Source organism: Scyliorhinus torazame, chromosome 13 (assembly GCF_047496885.1).
Source record: "Scyliorhinus torazame isolate Kashiwa2021f chromosome 13, sScyTor2.1, whole genome shotgun sequence".
Taxonomy (NCBI): Eukaryota; Metazoa; Chordata; class Chondrichthyes; order Carcharhiniformes; family Scyliorhinidae; genus Scyliorhinus; species Scyliorhinus torazame.
In genome coordinates this window covers 169217182-169238507 of record NC_092719.1, presented here as the reverse complement: position 1 = coordinate 169238507, position 21326 = coordinate 169217182, and the positions used below count along the sequence as shown (strand labels likewise).

At 50.4% G+C, this 21326-nt stretch overlaps 1 protein-coding gene across 4 annotated transcripts in view; it reads right to left on the bottom strand.

Moving 5' to 3' along the window:
• Positions 1 to 21326, bottom strand: part of LOC140388359 (actin-associated protein FAM107A-like) — a 359626-nt gene that overhangs the window by 46841 nt on the left and 291459 nt on the right. For all 4 annotated transcript variants that reach the window (XM_072472389.1, XM_072472392.1, XM_072472390.1 and 1 more), the window contains one exon: positions 7769 to 7943. In XM_072472389.1, the coding sequence (XP_072328490.1) occupies positions 7769 to 7943 (175 nt within the window). The remainder of the gene's footprint in view (positions 1 to 7768; positions 7944 to 21326) is intronic.

The following is a 21326-nucleotide window of genomic DNA, read 5'->3' as shown; positions in this document are numbered from 1 at the left end:
CATATATTTTTTATAGAACTCGACCGGGAAACCGTCCGGCCCCGGTGCCTTCCCCGCCTGCATGCTTCCTATCCCTTTGGTCAGCTCCTTCAGCCCAATCGGGGCCCCAGTCCCGCCACCAGTCCCTCTTCCACCTTTGGAAACCTCAATTGGTCCAGGAAATGGCCCATCCCTCCCTCCTCCCGTGGGGGCTCAGATCGGTACAATTCCTTGTAAAAGTCCCTGAAGACCCCATTGATGCCAACCCCACTCCGCACCACGCTCCCTCCCCTGTCCTTAACTCCCCCGATCTCCCTAGCTGCGTCCCGCTTCCGAAGCTGATGCATCAGCATCCGGCTTGCCTTTTCCCCATACTGGTAGACTGCCCCCTGGGCCTTCCTCCACTGCACCTCCGCCTTCCTGGTGGTCACCAGGTCGAATTCGGCCTGGAGGCTGCGCCTCTTCCTCAACAATCCTTCCTCAGGTTCTTCCGCATACCTCCTGTCTACCCTCACCATCTCCCCCACCAGCCTCTCCCTCTCCCCCCGCTCCTTGTGGGCCCTGATGGAGATCGGCTCACCCCTCACCACCGCCCTTAGTGCCTCCCATACCATCCCCACTCGGACCTCCCCGTTGTCGTTGGTCTCCAAGTACTTCTCTATACTTCCTCGGACCCGCTCGCTCACCTCCTCGTCCGTCAACAGCCCCACCTCCAAGCGCCACAGCGGGCGCTGGTCCCTCTCCTCCCCCATCTCCAAGTCCACCCAATGCGGGGCGTGGTCCGAAATGGCTATTGCTGAATACTCGGTATCCTCTACTCTCGCTATCAGCACCCTACTCAAAATGAAAAAGTCGATTCGAGAATAAGCCTGAGGGACATGTGAGACGAATGAAAATTCCCTAGCCCCCGGCCTTGCAAATCTCCAAGGGTCCACCCCTCCCATTTGGTCCATAAATCCCCATAACACTCTAGCCGCCGCCGGCTTCCTACCCGTCCTAGACCTGGAGCGATCCAGTGCAGGATCCAACACCATGTTAAAGTCTCCCCCCATTATCAGGCCCCCCACTTCCAAGTCTGGGATCCGACCCAACATACGCCGCATAAAACCCGCATCGTCCCAGTTCGGATTGACCAGTACCACCCTCTCTCCCTGCAACTTACCACTTACCATTATGTAACTACCGCCATTATCTGCCACAATGCTCAACGCCTCGAATAACACCTTCTTTCCCACCAAGATCGCCACCCCTCGATTTTTGGCATCTAGCCCCGAGTGAAACACCTGACCTACCCACCCTTTCCTCAGTCTTACCTGGTCTGCCACCTTCAGGTGTGTCTCCTGGAGCATAACCACATCCGCCTTGAGCCCCTTCAGGTGCGCGAACACGCGGGCCTGCTTAACCGGCCCATTCAGTCCCCTTACATTCCAGGTTATCAGTCGGATTAGGGGGCTACCCGTCCCCCTCCCCCACCGACTAGCCATGACCCCTCCTCGGCCAGCCACGCGCCCGCACCCCACACCCGGCCCGTTCCCCACAGCGGCATACCCCCGTCTTGACTGTTTGCAGCTTTAAGCTTGCCCTTCCCCCGCTTGCATGCTGCAAACTGCTGCAAATGCTGTTTATCCTGTTGCAGCCAAATCTTCCACTGCTTCTGCCGGGCCTGGCAGCCAAAAGACACAACACTCCTGGGGGACACCGTCAGGGGAGTGTTGCAGTCCTCTTGCCACACCGGTAAATGTCAAACAAATGCCGAGGGGGCCCTGCAAAAGAGCCCAAAAGTCCGTTCCAAGCGGGAGCTACCGAATATGCGACCTAGCTCTGCATAGCCGCACCCGGAAGTCCCGGATTACCTCATTCATATGGGGAGGGAAGGTGGCCAGAGTGAGAAAGGTGCTGCTACAGAGGGGAAGGCAGGCAGGGGGTTTGGGTCTCCCAAACCTGTTGTTCTACTACTGGGCGGCGAATGTGGAGAAAGTGCGGAGCTGGGTCAGAGGGGTTGATTCTCAATGGGTCAGAATGGAGGATAGTTTGTGCAGGGGATCAGGGCTGAAGGCGCTTGCAACAGCGCCGCTCCCGATAGCTCCGGGGAAATATTCAGGGAGTCCGGTAATAATAGCTTCATTGAAAATCTGGAGGCAGTTTCGCCAACACTTCGGGTTGGGGGTAGGGTCAAGGGAAATGCCGATTCGGGGGAACCACAGATTTGAGCCAGTGAGGTGGGATGGAAGTTTTTGGAAATGGGAAGAGAAGGGGATTAAGACGCTAAAAAATTTGTTTCTTCGTGGTCGGTTTGCAGGATTGAGGGAGCTGGAAGCGAAGTATGGGCTAGAGCAGGGAGAAGTATTTAGGTACATGCAGGTTCGGGATTTTGCCAGGAAGGAGATACAGAGCTTCCCAGAGGAACCGGCCTCCACATTGCTGGAGGAGGTGTTGATGACAAGGGGACTGGAGAAGGGGGCAGTGACAGCGGGGTACGGAGCTATTTTGGAAGAGAATAAGGCACCACTGGAAGGGATCAAAGCAAATTGGGAGGAAGAGCTGAGAGAGGTTATAGAGGAGGGGGTCTGGTGTGAGGTGCTCCGGAGAGTGAATGCCTCCACCTCATGTGCGAGGTTGGGGCTGATACAGCTGAAGGTGGTATATAGAGCGCACCTAACGAGGGCGAGGATGAGCCGATTTTTTGAAGGAGTAGAGGATATGTGTGAGCGTTGCGGGGGGGGGGGGGGGGGGGGGGGGGGGCGCGCGAATCACTTTCATATGTTTTGGTTCTGTCCAAAGCTAGGGGAGTACTGGAAGGAGGTGTTTAGGGTAATTTCCAAGGTGATGCGTGTGAAACTGGACCCGGGTCCCCAGGAGGCCATATTCGGGGTGTCGGACCAGCCAGGGTTGGAAATGTGAGCGGAGGCAGATATCATAGCCTTCGCCTCGTTGATCGCCCGAAGGCGGATCCTGCTGGGATGGAGAGCAGCCTCTCCACCCAGTGCCCTGGCGTGGCAGGGGGGCCTGTTGAAATACTTGGCCCTTGAGAAGGTGAAGTTCGAACTGAGGGGAAGCTCGGAGGGGTTCGACAAATCATGGGCACTATTTATTATACACTTTCAAGAACTGGATAACATCGAACATTAGTTGGGGGTGGGGGGGTGGGGGGGGGGAGGGGAGCTGTGTAGATTAAGGGTGACTACGGGTAATCCCTGATTCCTTTTTGTCATTTGTTTATGTAAACATGCGGGCTGATGTTTGGGGGTTGGTGGGCGGATGGGATCGTTGTTATTATGGGGACTGACATATCTTGCTGATTATTGTTTATTGTTGATGGGTGTAAATGTGGGAGAAAATGTGAAAAAGGAGAATAAAAGTATTTTTTAAAAAAATGTTTTATTGTCACAAGTAGGCTTACATTAACATTGCCCCTAGTCGCCACATTCCGGCACCTGTTCGTGTACACGGTGGGAGAATTCAGAATGTCCAAATTACCTAACAAGCACGTCTTTCGGGACTTGTGGGAGGAAACCGGAGCACCCGGAGGAAACCCACACAAACACGGGGAGAACGTGCAGACTCCGCACAGTGAGCTAAGGCGGGAATTGAACCTGGGACGCAGGCGCTGTGAAGCAACAGTGCTACCATGCCGCCCATTAAGTATTGAGTAATCCAATAGTAACATATGGAGTAGCCACATAGGACAGTGGTGTTGGGTTAAAGCACACAGGCCTCCCCTAAAATTGGCCTGATTTTTAGCCATGTTGATGTATTTGACCCTGCTGAATCTACCCAGTGTTAATGGTGCCTATTCATGAGCATACTAGGGAGGGAAAGCAGCTATCTGTAGTCAGCTTTGACAGAAGAAGTGATGCACGAAATGAAAACATCAGTGACATTCTTGTGTGAGGAGTGGCAGCACATACCATAACTGACCTGCCTTGGGGAATTTAGTGGTATGTCAAGAACTGCAGGGAATTAAAAATTGCCCACGAAAAAAGAAGACGGTGACCGAACTCAAAGCTGAAACGTTTTCTCCCCACCCCCCCCTCCCTCTTTGTTAGCCCAACTCACAGCTACAGACGAATATCTGAATGCTCTTCGCCTGGCTGTGTTCACTAATGCACTATCCGTGTCATGCAGATACACCATTGATAAAGCTTTGCAGCAGTACCTAGTGAAAATCAAGTTGCCACTGTATTACCAGTGTACCAAGTATTGTAACAAGATGTTTAAAATACAGAGACTAGTGCTATTTAAGAGGTTAGGTTTTTCCCCCCCTGGGTAAACAGGGATAGGATGGAGATATGGGCTAAGTTAGGGTGCTCTTTCAGGGGCTGGTGTAGACTCGATGGGCCAAATGGTCTCCTTCTGCACTGTAAATTCTATGATTCTAGGATTAAATGGTCAGGAGTTGAAGCAGACTGTTAAAAATAAGATTTCACTCTCACCAGCTGCTAAACTACAGAGGCTTAGTCTGAACACAAACACATTTATGCAATTTTGTTTTTTTCCCTGGGTTCCTGTTAATCATAAAGCCAAAACTCGAAAGTTAAAAAGGGAAAAGGTGAAGATACAAAGTGCAGATTCCAGCAACAACAACAAAAAAACATTATGAATAATAACCACTTACAGGTCTTTGAAAACAAAAACTCCTCTAAATAATGGGAAACAAATAACTTTGTGGCAACTTGACCCAAAGTTAACTTTGACGGTGCAATCTATTAGTCATTTTGAATTGTATTTTCTCATGAACCTTTATTTAAGGATTTGCCAATCTCATCTCTAGCTGCCTCTGATGTCCACACATGCCCTCGAGTTTTGTTAAGCCTGGAGGAGGGAATTCCAACCAACTAACTCAGATTATCGACTCAGTAATTAATGAAATGGCCTTCTTTATTTTGGATGTTAAGGGTTTTGGCTCACAGTGAAGCAGGCAACGGTTCCATGAGTAACTCATGCACTTGAGCAGGCTGCTATTTCACTGCTTAATAAAAAGCGCATTTCTAGATAAAAAGGAGGCTCTCTCCAGATGAGGGTGGCACAATCTTTTTAATTTAGAGTGCCACCCTTCAATTCTGATAGTGCCATACTCTCAACATTGGAGCAGCGGTGAACATAAACGCCACTTCTCGGTGGCATCCCAGAAACCCAGTCTCTCAGTGACTTAAAATATCCAACCACAAAGCAAGCTTTGTATTAATGGAAATGTAGTAGCCAGAAACAAATGGACGAAAATCAGCATAACAAGCTGATGCACTATCAATTATGACGAGACAAGAGTAGAGTGTAATCGAGGCTTTATTACGCAGAGGGGGCCCAGGAGGTGGACCGTGGATATGGCTGATTGGGGGCAGGGGCCCTCCAGTCAGGCTGACCACCTGGAACATTAGGGCACTCAATGGGTGGATCAAGAGGTCGTGCGTGTTTGCGCACAAAGAGCTGGAAGGCAGATGTGGTGTTTATGCAAGAGACTCATTTAAAAGTTGTAGATCAAACGAGGTTGAGAAAAAGTGTGGGCTGGGCAACAGTTTCATACAGGGCTGGATATGAAGATGAGGGGGGAGTAAGAGGTGCTGGTGAGTAAGGGCGCGATGTTTTCAGCTGGTGGTGTTATGGCGGATCCTGGGGACAGATTTGTAATGATGAGTGGGAGATTGGAGGGGCACCTATGCTGCTGGAGAACATATATGCCCCAACTGGGGACGGGTGAAGAAGGCGTTGGTGAAGGCTCCGGAACGGATTGATCCTTTGAGCCACACACCGATTGGTCAGTTGGGATAAGGTGATCATGTAGTCGGGGGAGGTAAACAGGGTATTTGAGGCCTTTTACCATAGGCCGTCCAGGTCGGAGCCCTCGTTTAGGGGGAGTTCCCTCTGGTTCAGGAAGGGAAGGCGAAAGGGCTGGGTGCGTGGGGTCGATGCAGTCTGGCAAGGCTCCAGGTCTGGACAGGTTCCTGGCAGAGTTCGACAAAATGTTTGGCACCAAGTTGGGACCCCTGCGATTAGGGATGTATAATGAGTCGATCAGTAGGGGGAGCTGCCGCCCATGAGCTTGCTGAGTCTAGAAAGACATATTGATCAGATTGCATCTGTGGCAGTGAGTGAAGAAATGAACAAGAGGGAAAAAATGATTAGCACTGGTTCTCACCAATCTACCCATCGCAGATACATTAGTCTATGGAAGGATAGGTAGCAGTGACCACCACACAGTCTTGTCACAACTATGTCCCGAATTCACATTGCGGATATCCTCCCATGTTATGTGGCACTACCACCATCCCAAATGGGATAGATTCAGAACAGATCTAGCAGCTCAAAATGGGCATCCATGAGGCGCTGTGGGCCATCAGTAGCAGCAGAATGGTATCCAACCACAATCTGTAACCAGTGACCAACATATCACTCATTCTACCCTTATAATCAACCCAGGTGATCAAAGTTGATTCAAAGAAGAGAGTGCAACTGGTCATGTCAAGAGTGTAGTAGAAGGGTCTGGCACATAAAGCTTTAATGTGGGACTAAGTACAATACCACCCACACAGTGATGCAAGAGAACACATGACCCATGCCTAGGGGAATATAGTGTTGGACAGAGCCATTTGCAGAAACAAGCATGGAGACAGCTCCTTGCCTGGACCTTTGTTGTGCCCATGTATGTTTTTTAGTAGTTAATAAATACTGTTGAACTATCCAAGACAACAAAGACCTTAAGACCTACCAAACTAAGCCTAACACCTTACAACCACCAGCAGCACCAGGAACACCCAGCAATGAAGTGTCAACCTTGGTGAAGCTACAGCTTAGGTCTACTTGTATGCCAAACAGCATAAGCAGCAAGTTATATACAGAGCTAAGTGATCCCACAACTAATAGATCAGATCTAAGCTCTGCAGTCCTGTCACATCCACAAACTATCCCCATCCTTAAAAGGTGGATGAGCCCAATGCATCAGTCAAAAAGAAGAGGCTGAAGCATTTACAATAATCTTTAGCCAGAAGTGTCAAGTGGATGATCCAGCTCGGCCTCCTCCTGAAACAAAAGGGAGCCACAGCAACCACACCCTTGTCAGCACACCCCTCCCCAAGCAAAACAACAAACACATCTCCCTCCCCTGCACCAAACACCTGACCACCCCGCTGTCATTAGCACTCTTTCCCTTGGTTTCTGTGGCTATTAGCTCCCTGTTCCCTTGGTTTCTCTGGCTATGACTTATCTTCCATTCTCTCACTCCACAGTATACATATTTCCCACTTTCTCTGTCTTTTAGCTTTGACAAAGGACCATCTGGACTCGAAGCATTAGCTCTTTTCTCTCCTTACAGATGCTGCCAGACCCGTTGAGATTTTACAGCATTTTCTCTTTGGTTCCTGACCACCCCCCACTGTGCTCCCATTAATTAGCCCACTCAGCTAGCCTGGCAGCCCCCACCCAATGCCGCCAAGCCTCCTACCCCCCACTGATTCCCCTCCAGCCCTGTTAATACACGAAACAAAGAAACAGAAAAAAGGTGCACTCACCCTTGATGCTCCCTAAGCACCCCGCCACCAAACCCAACAAAACATCTCAAAAGGAGAAAAGCTCTCCAAAAACCATCAAAAGAAAACACCTCCTCAAAAGTTCAATGTTCTCCTTCTCCTGTCAGTCCACTGTCTCTCAAAAATTCTGCTGCCTCCTCTGGTGTTCCAAAACAATGTAATATCCAAATCCGTAAGTCTACTTAATGCTATATGAGACTCTTTATTTCAAAACCATTTCATAATAGGTATGGCCAAGCCAAAGGTGTTATGAGTGACAATTCTCTTACCGCTTCTGGTTCATGAGGAGTTCTCTATGCAGCTCTTGGTGACTCCTAGAGGCTTTGACTGGATTGAGGAGCTTCTTGGGTTTGATAAGTTCAGGGTTATCATCAAAATAATCGGGTTCTGCCATGAGACTTCTGATCTCTGAGGAATTGCTGTGCCTTTCAGAGTACATGGAGGCTAAAGAAGAGGAGAGTATGTTAATATTGTCAGGAAAAAAACTCAATCCAACAAACTCCTAAATGTACACACAAGAAAGGGATGGACTGCAGTACATCATTACAGTTCAAAGAATAGTCCTTCCCAAACAACAGTTTGCAAGTGTCATGCCAAGGCATATCATACTCAGAACTTTACACATGGATGGAGCTTGACTGGAAACTCCTGGAACTGTCTTTTATTTGTTTAAATTTGCTTTTATTTTAGGGTTTAAATGTTTATTTAAAATAGCCAATGATGAACTGTTAAAATGGCTGCCAAGGGGGGTCAGGTGACCTTTGCTTATTCAACACAAACTATCAAGTTTCCGGAAAATTCCAAATTCAACCATCATGAGTAGGGGCCTCTCCCTGGAATGGATATACCATTCTGTGGAATCTACACCTGCCTTTGTGTTTTGAGTCAACTTTAAACAGAGTCAATAAACTCCTAGACTCAGTCTTCAGGAATCCAATTTAATAGAAGAAAGCTGATGATGCTGGTTATCCGTAAGTGTGAAAGACCACCATCTATCTCCTATTGGATATCACCAACCTCTTAGCTTTAAGCCACTCTGTTTAGACAATGGCCATGAGACTGGAATTGACTTCTGAGACTGAGATCCTTTATTACTCCAAGGCCCAGAAGAAACCTGCAGAACACCATCCAGAAAAAGGCTGGGCCATCTTTGATTTTAAGAACCATCAGTGGTTAGCCAGTATGAGAACCAGACTCTGAAACTAGCTGCAAGTCGTCAAGCAGCCAAAGTACTGGACCTGTTCCAGTTTTCAAAGTTTACCTGGGAACAAACCTCCTAGATATTAAGACTGCAAGAAACCTCTTCAGTGACCATTGGCAATGGAAGCTGTCACAGCCAGTGAGACATGCTGCAACACATGCCCTCGGCAGGTACCACCCTCGGCAGGTACCACCCTCGGCAGGTACCACCCACAATAGTACCAATTGTCACAAGGCCAAAAACATTGGATGCAACATCTTTATGGTGGGCAGAAATCCTACAACACTGAAGATGTGGCCCAGTTTTGCATGGTAGAATATCTGGGTTAGTGGTGGACCCTTTGTATTTTCTGGAGCTGGTGAGTTTATATGTACATTCCGAATGCATCTAAATCTTGACACACCGATTTGCATTAGGCAGTGAAGGTCTCAGGAAGTAACATAATATATATATTTTTTTTCGTTCATGGGACATGAGCATTGCTGGCTAGGCCAGCATTTATTGACCATTCCTAATTGCCCTTGAGGGGGCAGTTAAGAGTCAACCATATTGCTTTGTTCTGGAGTCACATGTAGGCCAGACAGGTAAGGATGGCAGATTTCCTTTCCTACAGGACATTAGTGAACCAGATGGGTTTTTAGCAACAATCGTCAATGGTTTCATGGTCATCTTTAGACTTTTAATTCCAGATTTTTATTGAATTCAAATTTTACCATCTGCACTGGTGGGATTCGAACCCGGTTCCCCAGAGCATTACTGCCAGTGAGACATGCTGCAACACATGCCCTCGGGTTTACTAGCCCAGTGACAATAACACCACGCCACCGTCTCCCCGCAAAGGAACATTTGGAGAGGAACATTAACGGGTAGCTGAATCAATATTGCCCACTTATCATCAGCCAAAGCCAAAGCCAAAATTATTCCTTCAGAATGTGTCTGCATACAACTTTTTCTAGAACACGACAGGACAATGTCCCACAACTTCCTGCAGTTCTTATAGATGAGTCTGCATTTAAAATAGTGTGCACATCCCAAAGGCAACTTCAGGTCATGACTGCTATTTAAATTAGGTCCAGGCCCTCTTCCTGTGCCCAATATCAATTTGGGGCGGAAATACATTGGAAATGCAGCACCAGCCTACATAGCATATGAACCCTCCATTTGACTTTTCCCAACAGGCAGGGTGGGTGAAAACCAGACCCACAATCTGTATTGAGAAATCAAAAATATATTTCCTGTAAACAATGTTCACTATTTTGAAATATAAACAAAATTACAACTGGCACCATTATTCTCCCTTTGTCCATGTTAGTCCACAGATCCGCTCTCGGAAAAGTTCTCCTGTTGTCAGAGCTTTATAGAAAAATAAATCACTTTGTGCTTTTCCACTCTACTGCAAAGAGCAGGACTTACAAGCAAAAGGAGTTAGCACAAAGACATCAAGGAGGAGTTCAGCACAACTATTTTTGGCAGACTGAAGTGACACCCTGTTAATTTCCTGCTCAAACCATGGGGAACAGGTCCAGCTGAATGCTGGAGTCGATGGTCTAATGTGCAATAAACTAGCTGTGCTTCTTTATGAACTGTGCGCATTCAAGCAAGAATCATTACGTTTTGGTGTTGCAGTGCAGTTGGTCTTAATGGCTATCTGATCCTCAGAGCCACGTGAAAAGGGAAGGAGGATCAACAATCAAGGGTCACGGCTGCTGAATATAAGCCAAAATGGACCCTGCAAGCCTATGTTTCAGAGTGTAGTGGTCACGGCTTCGACACCATGCTTACAGACATGACAGTTTCAAGGATTGGGTATAGATAGACTAGGAGGTGAACAGCCTGACTAAAGGTTATTACACATGGTTAAATTGAGCTTAATGAAGCCCATTGTTGGGAATGTGCAGAGAACATCTGGGGGGGGGGGGGGGGGGGGGGTGACCTCCAGGGTCAAATCAGCCTTCCATTTTCAGGTTGAGAGCAAGTTAAGGGCTTGAGACTGGATTTCTGGCTTTGGAGATGGAAGGAGACCATTCATGGAGAAGTACCATTGATCACTCAATTGTATCTGTACGCAGATATAAAGAGGATTGAGGAATGCAGGTAATGCTGCATTTTTGATAGCCATGATTAGAACGAGAAGATGGGTCTTTTGCCAATTGGCACAGCTCAGGGAAGACCATCACGAGAAGAGAAAGAGCCAGCTGGGCCCCACATAGTCCCAGTTGCTGCAGAGAAGAGCAAAATTCATGATGATGTTTGACATGATCAAGTGTGTAAGGAAGTTACAGCTCATCATGGAGATGAGCGTGCAAGTGACAGTGCTGGAGGCGTCTTCTCTTATCTAAGGATGTGGTATATTTGCCACATTTTTCATGAGGAATTCACACTGCACATATTTGGAGCATATCCAATGTCGGCTGCATTGAAGGTAACTGCCACGCTGAAGTTTTTTCGCCAGCGGACTCTTTCAGGGTTCGACTGAGGACCTTTGTGGAATTTCACAATCAATGACACACAGATGCATCATGTCCTTTTCAATAAAGGTCACCATTACGTGCAGTTCTGCATGGATGAGGCAAGACAGGTTGCCAGTGCTGTGGGATTTGCTGTGATCTCAGGCTTTTCAAAAGTGCAGAGCGCCATCAACTGCACACATGTGGCCTTGAGAGCTCCCTGGCAGTAGCCTGTGAGATTCATTGATAGGAAAGGATTTCACTCTATGAATGCCCAGCTAATTTGGACATGGACAGAGTGGATAGTCAGAAGCTTTTTCACAGGGTGGAAGAGTCAATTACTAGGGGGCATAGGTTTAAGGTGCGAGGGGCAAGGTTCAAAGGAGATGTACGAGGCAAGTCTTTTTACACTGAGGGTGGTGGGAGCCTGGTACTCATTGCCAGGGGAGATAGTGGAAGCAGATATGATAGTGACTTTTAAGGGGTGTCTTGGCAAATACATGAATAGGATGGGAATAGAGGAATCTGGGGCGAAATTCTCCGGAAACGGCGCGATGTCCGCCGACTGGCGCCCAAAACGGCGGCAATCAGACGGGCATCGCGCTGCTCTGCATCTTTGGGGGCCGAGCCCCAACATTGAGGGGCTAGGCCGACGCCGGAGGAATTTCCGCCCCGCCAGCTGGCGGAAACGGCCTTTGTTGCCCCACCAGCTGGCGCGGAAATGACATCTCCGGGCGGCGCATGCGCGGGAGCGTCAGCGGCTGCTGACAGTTTCCCGCGCATGCACAGTGGAGGGAGTCTCTTCTGCCTCCGCCATGGTGGAGACCATGGCGGAGGCGGAAGGGAAAGAGTGCCCCCACGGCACAGGCCCGCCCGCGGGTCGGTGGGACCCGATCGCGGGCCAGGCCACCGTGGGGGCACCCCCCGGGGCCAGATCGCCCCACGACCCCCCCAGGACCCCGGAGCCTGCCCACGCCGCCTTGTCCCGCCGGTAAAGTAGGTGATTTAATTTACGCCGGCGGGACAGGCAATTTATCGGCGGGACTTCGGCCCATCTTCGAGCGGGGGGACCCGTCAACCGGCGCGGCGCGATTCCCGCCCCCGCCAAATCTCCGGTGCCGTAGACTTCGGCAACCGGCGGGGGCGGGATTCACGCCAGCCCCCGGCGATTCTCCGACCCGGCGGGGGGTCGGAGAATGTCTCCCATGGTCCCCGGAAGGGTAGGGGTTTTTAGTTCAGACGGACAGCATGGTCGGTGCAGGCTTGGAGGACTGAAGGGCCTGTTCCTGGCTGACACAAAGGAAGGTAGACGACCACCCCCCGATCAAGGAATCGCCCCATTATTGGAGCATATCGAACCAAGTGATTGGGACCAAGTCCAATCACTTGGAACCAGGTACGAGGTCCGCCCCGAGAGGCGGGAAGCCCCTGGGAACTATAAGAATAGAGGCCAAGTTCAGATCGACCCTTCTCTTCCTGCTCGCAATCTTAGAGACCGTTCGACAAAGAAAACAGTAAGTCTTACTCCAGCAATCGCTACCAGATAGGTGCTCCTGACTATCGACTTGTACCAGCTTTGAATCCCGCAGTATCAGACCCAATTCGAAAGACCATTAGTTTCCCTGACCTGGTGGGCCATTTCCAAAGTTAAGTATTGGCCTTTAGTGGTAGGTAGTAGTCTAGAAGTAGGATTATTGTATAAGTATTTATTGCTGTATATAATAAATGATCGTTGATTTAACTTTTACTAAGCGGTGTGCTGCATTATTAATCATTACTTGAGCTTGAACCACGTGGCGGTATCAGAAAGATACCTGGCGACTCGTGAGCAAAGGTGACAGAATTAGAGCTAATAAAACTAAGGCTAATAAGAGCAACATTTTGGCGACATCCTGACGGGACCCGATCTAGAAGTGGAAAACCACTCCGGGAGAACCCAAGAAATTTTGAATTAGAATCCAAACAAACAAAATAACCACAAGTGTTCAAGCAGTTCTGATTAATAGTCAAAATTCGGAAGTGTGTGTATGCATGCAAAACTAACAGGGCTATAAGGTAAAACTGATAGATTTTTGTTGCGTCAAAACTGTCGGAAGTCTGTATTTTCGGAAATTAATGCAAGCCGTACCCGCTTTTAAACGAAGCAAGCGGATAGGAAAGATGGCCATGCAGGCAATGCAACGCCTCATGAACCCCAAGGAATTTGCGGTCGCAGCGACAAGCAGCAGTAGAGTGGGACAGTGTCCCATTTGGGAAGAGGAAATCCGGAAATATCTCATGGGCAAGGGATGGCCCATGTGGAACGATTTCTGCGATAATGAAGAATCAGGTCCCGGATGTATAAGGCATACTTGGTGGGAGAACATGAGCGAGATCCATAAAAAGAACTTAGCAAAAGCTCGCAAGCCGATGGCAATTGTGTCCTGTCTGGCACAATTGCGAGGCACAGAGGAGGTCGTCAAGACGCTCCGCAAAGAAGTAGAGGGCATACATCGTATGAGTAAAGTCGATGTATGCGGGGTTGAGAAAGAGGATCTGGAACGAAGGAGGAAATTAGCAGCAAAGGACGAAGAGGTGGCTGACGCCAAATGGGGTCACCAGTCTTGTCTGGCGCATTTGAGTAGTTTCCAGTCCCAGTATTAAAAGGCTTATCAGGACACGCAGCGTGCAGTCCTGGTGAGGAAAGAAACAGAGAAGTAGGTGGAGACGCTACAGAAACAATGTAGTGATCTCAAGACAGCCTTGAGAGCGCTCCACGCTGCCACCACAGAACAAAGACAGAGCACAATAGATCATGCAAAGTGTCGGAAGCAAATTGCAGACCTGCAATCATTGCTTTCTGTCCAGATAGGATTTCAGGAAACCTTTGGGGAAAAATTAGACCAGGAAGACGGCCCTGATTGGGAAGAATTACAGGAAACAGTGCAGAGATATGTTCAGGGATCATGTGCGCAGGGAAAGCCCCAAAGGAGAAAAGCACCCCCACCCCCCACACAGCAGGTAGTTCAGGCTCCAATGAACCCTGTAACAACCCACCGCACAGCCACATCAGACGAGGCGGAATTGCTATATTCCACCCCCCTCACAGTGACCCAATTACGGGACGAGTGTGCAAAAATCACACCGTTCCTCCCCGCTTCAGACCCACACCATTTCTTTGCCACCGTCAAACACCAGGCGACCATGTACGGCCTGGATGAGAGAGCTCATGGTTCTAAGTTTGGATCCATCGGTAGCAGCAGCCCTTCGAAGCCGTTTTTGGAGACGTAGACCGTGCCCATTTGTCCCCAGACAATATGGCCAAATGGACCCGCACCCTTATCTCCCATGCCACAGAGGCAGGACAGAATGCCTGTAATAGTTATGATCCCTCGGAGGAGGCTCATAACGAGAAGTGGGTGGTTAAAAGATTGTCCCGCATTTGGGAGCAGTCTGTTCACAATAAACCCGCCGCTAAAACCACCGAGGAAAAGCAAGCCGCCGCAGACATGCAGGCAGTAAAAGCCACACCTCACAACCCCGCCTGGGTAAATGAGGGAAAGAACAGCCCCCCAACAAAATCGCAAGAATGTTACAACTGCGGACAGTTGGGACATTTTGCAAAAAGAGTGCAATGGCCCCAAAAAGCCACAGAAAGTCCAACAAACAGGCACTCTGAGTGAGAAAAAGGCAGAGCCCATCCGAAATGAAATGAAAATGAAAAGAAAATCCATAGTGTTAGCGCCCGTTCGGATCAGACGGACTTGACCGAAACAGACTGACGGTGTACGGGCTCCCCCAGTTGGGTCTGCGATACCCTTTGGGATTGGTCAGGACGACCCGTAGTCGCAGCGAAAATCCGGGGACAGCCTATCGAGTTTCATTGGGACACAGGAGGGTCCCGCACCACCATAAATTCCTCCACCCTTTTTCAAAAGGACATGTGGCCCACTACAGCCACTATCGCCCTCAGCGGCTTTACAGGCCACTTGCAGCAGGGACACATCACAGCCCCTATATCCATGCAAATCGGAACCATAACCACAAAACACCCCGTAGTTTTAGTAGACCTGCCCCACACAGCAGAACACATCCTGGGGATTGATTTTATGAATTCCCACCACCTATCCTTCGATCCAGTCAACCAGTGTGTCTGGAAGATGGTGAAATCCGCTAGAGCCCCCGCAACGCTCATCATAGGGGACTATATGAACAAAATTAGCGCAGTAGGCGAGTTTTGGTTCAACCCCACCACACTCAGCACGGACCGGCAGGTTAGGGCAGTCCTGCAAAAGAACAGGGCAGCATTCACGACCCACAAGCACGACTGTGGACGGATGACTGGCTCCATACAAGTAACAGGACCGGACCCCAAAAACAGTACGGATTCCCCCTAGAAGCAGAGGGAGAAATCCTAAATGTTATAGAGAGCTTATTAGAGCAGGGCGTACTAAGATCAGTAGCCTCCACTAATAATGCCCCGATTTGGCCAGTGAGAAAGCCCGACGGATCATGGCGCCTGACCATTGATTATCGGGAACTCAGTAAAGTCATCCCCGCAGCGCCCCCACCGTAGCAACAAGTCCCGAGACCATGCTCAAGCAGGGACACAATTCCCGCTATTTCACGGTTTTGGATGTCAGTAATGGATTCTGGTCCATTCCATTGGCAAAGGCGTGCCAGAATAAATTTGCCTTCACTTTTAAAGCGCAGCAGTACACGTGGACATGCCTGCCACAAGGCTTCCACAACTCCCCCTCCATTTTCCACCGACAGTTGGCAAATGGACTAGCAAAGTTTTCTCGCCCCGAATGTCTGGTACAGTATGTAGATGATCTACTACTGCAGACAGACACTAAGGAAGAGCACATTGAGCTTCTGTCCGAACTCCTGGAATTATTATATTCCATTGGTTGTAAAGTCAACCCCAAAAAGGCCCAGATATTGGAAGAAAAAGTGGTATATTTGGGTACAATTATCACACACTGTAAATGCGTGATCGAGCATAAAAGAATTGACTCGATCGCTAAATTGCCCCTTACCCAGAACGTTTCAGCCCTCCGGTCATTTTTAGGACTGGTTGGCTACTGCCAAAACCACATCGACGGTTTCGGCAGCAAGGCAGCGCCCCTCTCAGACCTCCTAAAGAAGGGAGCCCCCTGGGAGTGGCGTCCGCAGCATCCGGATGCTGTGGAATCATTAAAACAGGCGCGCATAGCCGCCCCCGCACTACAAGTTCCAGACCCGCTTTCCCCTTACGCAATTGAGGTAACGACCACAGACCGCACCCTTTCGGCCGTGCTCCTGCAGGAACGACACGACCAGTTAAGACCCGTGGCTTATGCCTCCCGACTTTTAGATGCTGTGGAGCAGGGATTTTCAGCCTGTGAGAGGCACCTGCTCGCAGTTTTCTGGGCAGTCCAGTACCTTTTCATACATTACCGGACTGAACCCCATCACCATTCTGACCGAGCACACCCCCACCCAACTTTTTTCTTTAAAAAAAAAAATATTTTATTAAAGTTTTCAAACATAATTTTTTTCCCTTACAAATCAACAAAAATGGTAGCATGATACCTGCTATATAACATTGTTTAAATAATATAGTAAACTAACCAAATAACACGAAGTAATGCTCCCCCACCCCCTCTAGAACACGAACAATTTACACCCCCCCCCTCCCCCCTGGGCTGCTGCTGCTGGCTATCTATCTTCCCCCTAACGTTCCGCTAGGTAGTCGAGGAACGGTTGCCACCGCCTGGTGAACCCTTGAGCCGATCCTCTCAGCACAAACTTTATCCGCTCCAGTTTTATGAACCCCGCCATATCGTTTATCCAGGTCTCCAGGCCGGGGGGTTTCGCTTCCTTCCACATGAGTAAAATCCTACGCCGGGCTACTAGGGACGCAAAGGCCACAACATCGGCCTCTTTCGCCTCCTGCACTCCCGGCTCATCCGCTACCCCAAATATAGCTAACCCCCAGCCTGGCTTGACCCGGACCTTCACCACCTTTGAGATCACTCCCGGCACTCCCCTCCAATGCCGGACACAAGCAAAACATGTGTGTGTGGTTCGCCGGGCTTCCCCCGCACCTCCCACACTTGTCCTCCACTCCGAAGAACCTGCTCAACCTTGCTCCCGCTATGTGCGCTCTATGCAGCACCTTAAATTGGATCAGGCTAAGTCTGGCACACGAGGAAGAGGAATTTACCCTGCTTAGGGCATCAGCCCACAAACCGTCCTCAATCTCCTCCCCTAGCTCTTCTTCCCATTTTCCCTTCAGTTCGTCCACCAGCTCCTCCCCCTCTTCTCTCATCTCCCGGTATATCTCGGACACTTTGCCCTCCCCGACCCACACCCCCGAAAGCACCCTGTCCTGGATCCCTTGTGTCGGGAGCAGCGGAAATTCCCTCACCAGTTGTCTCGTGAACGCTCTCACCTGCATATACGTAAAGGTATTTCCCAGGGGCAGCTCATACTTTTCCTCAAGCCCTCCCAAACTCGCAAACGTCCCATCTATAAATAAGTCTCCCACTCTCCTGATTCCTGCCTGGTGCCAGCTCTGGAATCCTCCGTCCAGCCTCCCTGGGGCAAACCTATGGTTGTTCCTGATCGGGGACCACACCAAGGCTCCCAGCACACCCCTCTGTCGCCTCCATTGCCTCCAGATACTTAATGTTGCCGCCACCACTGGGTTTGTGGTAAACGTTTTTGGGGAGAGCGGTAATGGTGCCGTCACCAGCGCCTTCAAGCCCGTCCCTTTGCAGGACTTCATCTCCAACCTTTTCCACGCCACTCCCTCTCCCTCTATCATCCATTTACGAATCATCGCCACATTGGCGGCCCAATAGTAGTCGCCCAAATTCAGCAACGCCAGTCCCCCTCTGTCTCTGCTACGTTGTAGGAACCCCCTCCTTGCCCTCGGGGCCTTCCCTGCCCACACGAAGCTCGTGATGCTCCTATCTACTTTTTTAAAGAAGGCCTTAGTGATCAGTATAGGGAGACATTGGAACACAAATAGGAACCTCGGGAGGACCATCATCTTAATTGCCTGCACTCTGCCCGCCAGTGACAGCGGCTGCATGTCCCACCTTTTGAAATCCTCTTCCATTTGTTCCACCAGTCGTGTCAGATTAAGTCTGTGTAAGGTTCCCCAGCTCCTGGCTATCTGAATCCCCAGGTATCGGAAGTTTCTTTCCACTCTCCTTAGCGGTAGGCCATCTATCCCTCTACTCTGGTCCCCAGGGTGTATCACAAAAAGCTCACTCTTTCCCATGTTAAGCCTATATCCCGAGAAATCTCCAAACTCCCTCAATATCTGCATGACCTCTGTCATCCCCCCCCACTGGATCCGTCACATACAGCAGTAGGTCATCCGCGTAGAGTGACACTCGGTGTTCCTCTCCCCCTCTAACCACCCCTCTCCATTTTCTGGAGTCTCTCAGCACTATGGCCAGTGGTTCAATTGCCAGCGTGAACAGTAATGGGGACAGCGGGCATCCCGGTCTTGTTCCCCTGTGTAGTCAAAAATAGTCCGACCTTTGCCGTTTTGTGACCACACTTGCCGTTGGGGCCCCATAGAGAAGTTTAACCCAGCTGACACACCCCTCCCGAACCCGAACCTCCTCATCACCTCCCGTAGATACTCCCACTCCACCCTATCAAATGCCTTCTCTGCATCCATTGCCGCCAATATCTCTGCCTCCCCCTCTGCTGGGGGCATCATTATCACCCCTAATAGCCATCGCACGTTGACATTCGATTGTCTCCCCTTTACGAACCCAATCTGGTCTTCGTGCACCACCCCCGGGACACAATCCTCCATCCTCGTTGCCAGCACCTTTGCCAGCAACTTGGCATCCACATTTAGCAATGAGATAGGCCTAAAGGACCCGCACTGCAGCGGATCTTTATCTCGCTTCAAGATTAGTGATATCGTCGCCTCCGACATTGTCGGGGGTAGGGTCCCCCCTTCTCTGGCCTCGTTAAAGGTTCTTACCAGCAGCGGGGCCAAAAGTCCACAAATTTTCTATAGAATTCCACCGGGAACCCATCTGGTCCCAGGGCCTTCCCTGCCTGCATGTTCCCCAGCCCTTTGGTCACCTCGTCCACCCCAATTGGCGCCCCCAGGCCTGCCACCTCCTGTTCCTCCACCTTCGGGAACCTTAGTTGGTCCAGAAACTGCTGCATCCCCTCTTTTCCCTCCGGGGGTTGGGACCTATATAGTCTCTCGTAAAAGGTCTTAAACACCTCGTTTATCTTCCCTGCTCTCCGCACCGTGGCTCCAGTTTCATCCCTAACTCCCCCTATCTCCTTCACCGCTGTCCTCTTTCGCAGCTGGTGGGCCAACATGCGACTCGCCTTTTCCCCATATTCATATCTCATCCCCTGTGCCTTCCTCCACTGTGCCTCTGCCCTCCCTATGGTGAGCAGATCGAACTCCGTCTGGAGTCGTCGCCTCTCCCTGTATAGTCCTTCATCCGGGGCCTCCGCATATTTTTTATCTACCCTCAAAATCTCCCCCAGTAGTCTGTCCCTTTCTTTGGCCTCAGTTTTCCCCTTGTGAACCCTGATGAAGATCAACTCTCCCCTGACAACCGCTTTTAGTGCTTCCCATATTACTCCTACTCGGACCTCCCCGTCGTTGTTGGCCTCCAGGTATCTTTCGATACATCCCCGCACCCTTCCGCAGACTCCCTCATCCGCCAATAATCCCACATCCAGTCGCCAGAGTGAACGCTGCTCCCTCTCCTCTCCTAGTTCCAGGTCTACCCAGTGCGGGACATGATCTGAAACAGCTATGGCTGAGTACTCAGTTCCTTCCACCCTCAAAATCAGTGACCTTCCCAAAACAAAGAAATCTATCCGGGAGTACACCTTATGGACATGGGAGAAAAAGGAGAACTCTTTTGCCATCGGCCTAACAAATCGCCATGGATCCACCCCCCACCCCCTCCATTTGGTCCATAAACCCCCTAAGCACCTTGGCCGCTGCCGACCTTCTTCCGGTCCTAGATCCAGATCTATCTAACCCTGGGTCCAGCACGGTGTTGAAGTCCCCCCCCATTATCAGGTTTCCTACCTCCAGGTCCGGGATACGTCCCAGCATCCGCTTCATAAATCCCGCATCATCCCAATTCGGGGCATATACATTAACCAACACGACCTCCATTCCCTCCAGTCTGCCGCTCACCATCACATATCTGCCACCGCTGTCTGCTACAATGTTCCTAGCCTCGAATGACACCCGCTTCCCCACCAATATGGCCACCCCCCTATTCTTTGCGTCCAGCCCCGAGTGGAACACCTGTCCCACTCATCCTTTCCTTAACCTAACCTGGTCCGCCACCTTCAGGTGCGTCTCCTGAAGCATGGCCACGTCTGCCTTCAGTCCTTTTAAGTGCGCGAACACTCGAGCCCTTTTAATTGGCCCATTTAGGCCTCTCACGTTCCACGTGATCAGTCCGACTGGGGGGCTACCCGCCCCCCTCCCCTGTCGACTAGTCATCACCCTCTCTAGGCCAGTCCCATGTCCCGGTTCCGCGCACCCACCCGTCCCCCAGGCGGCGCATTGCCCCCCCTACCACCTTTTCTTTTACCAGTTCCTTCTCGATCTCCGCAGCAGCAACCCAGTTATTCCCCCCTCCCTCCCCCGCTAGATCCCTATCTAGCATGGTTACTCCCCCCATATTGCTTCCGAAAGTCAGCTGACTTCAACTGACCCCGGCTTCTCCCGCTCTCTCCTTGACCCCCCCGTGTGAGGAACGTCCATCCACCTTGCGCCCATCTTCCCGCCATCATCTTTCTGACGCGGGAACAAGAAAAAGAAACCTTGTGTTCTCTAGAGCCGTCCCGCCCCTCGTGGCGCAGCTCCCTCTGCCGCCCCACTCCCATTCCCCATCCCCCGCCGGAGTCTCTTCTTCCCCCCCCACTGGCGCCCACATTTCTCAATGTCCCCCCCTCCCCAATTTACATCTCTATATACATCAGCATTGTCGTTTCCCCTCCAACATCAGTCCCTCAGTTCTGATCCAGTTTCTCGTTTTTAAATGAAGGTCCATGCTTCTTCCGCCGTTTCGAAGTAGTGATGCCTCTCCTGGTGCGTGACCCACAGTCGCGCCGGCTGCAACATCCCGAACTTCACTTTCTTCTTGTGCAGCACCTCCTTGGCTCGATTGAAGCTCGCCCTCCTTCTCGCCA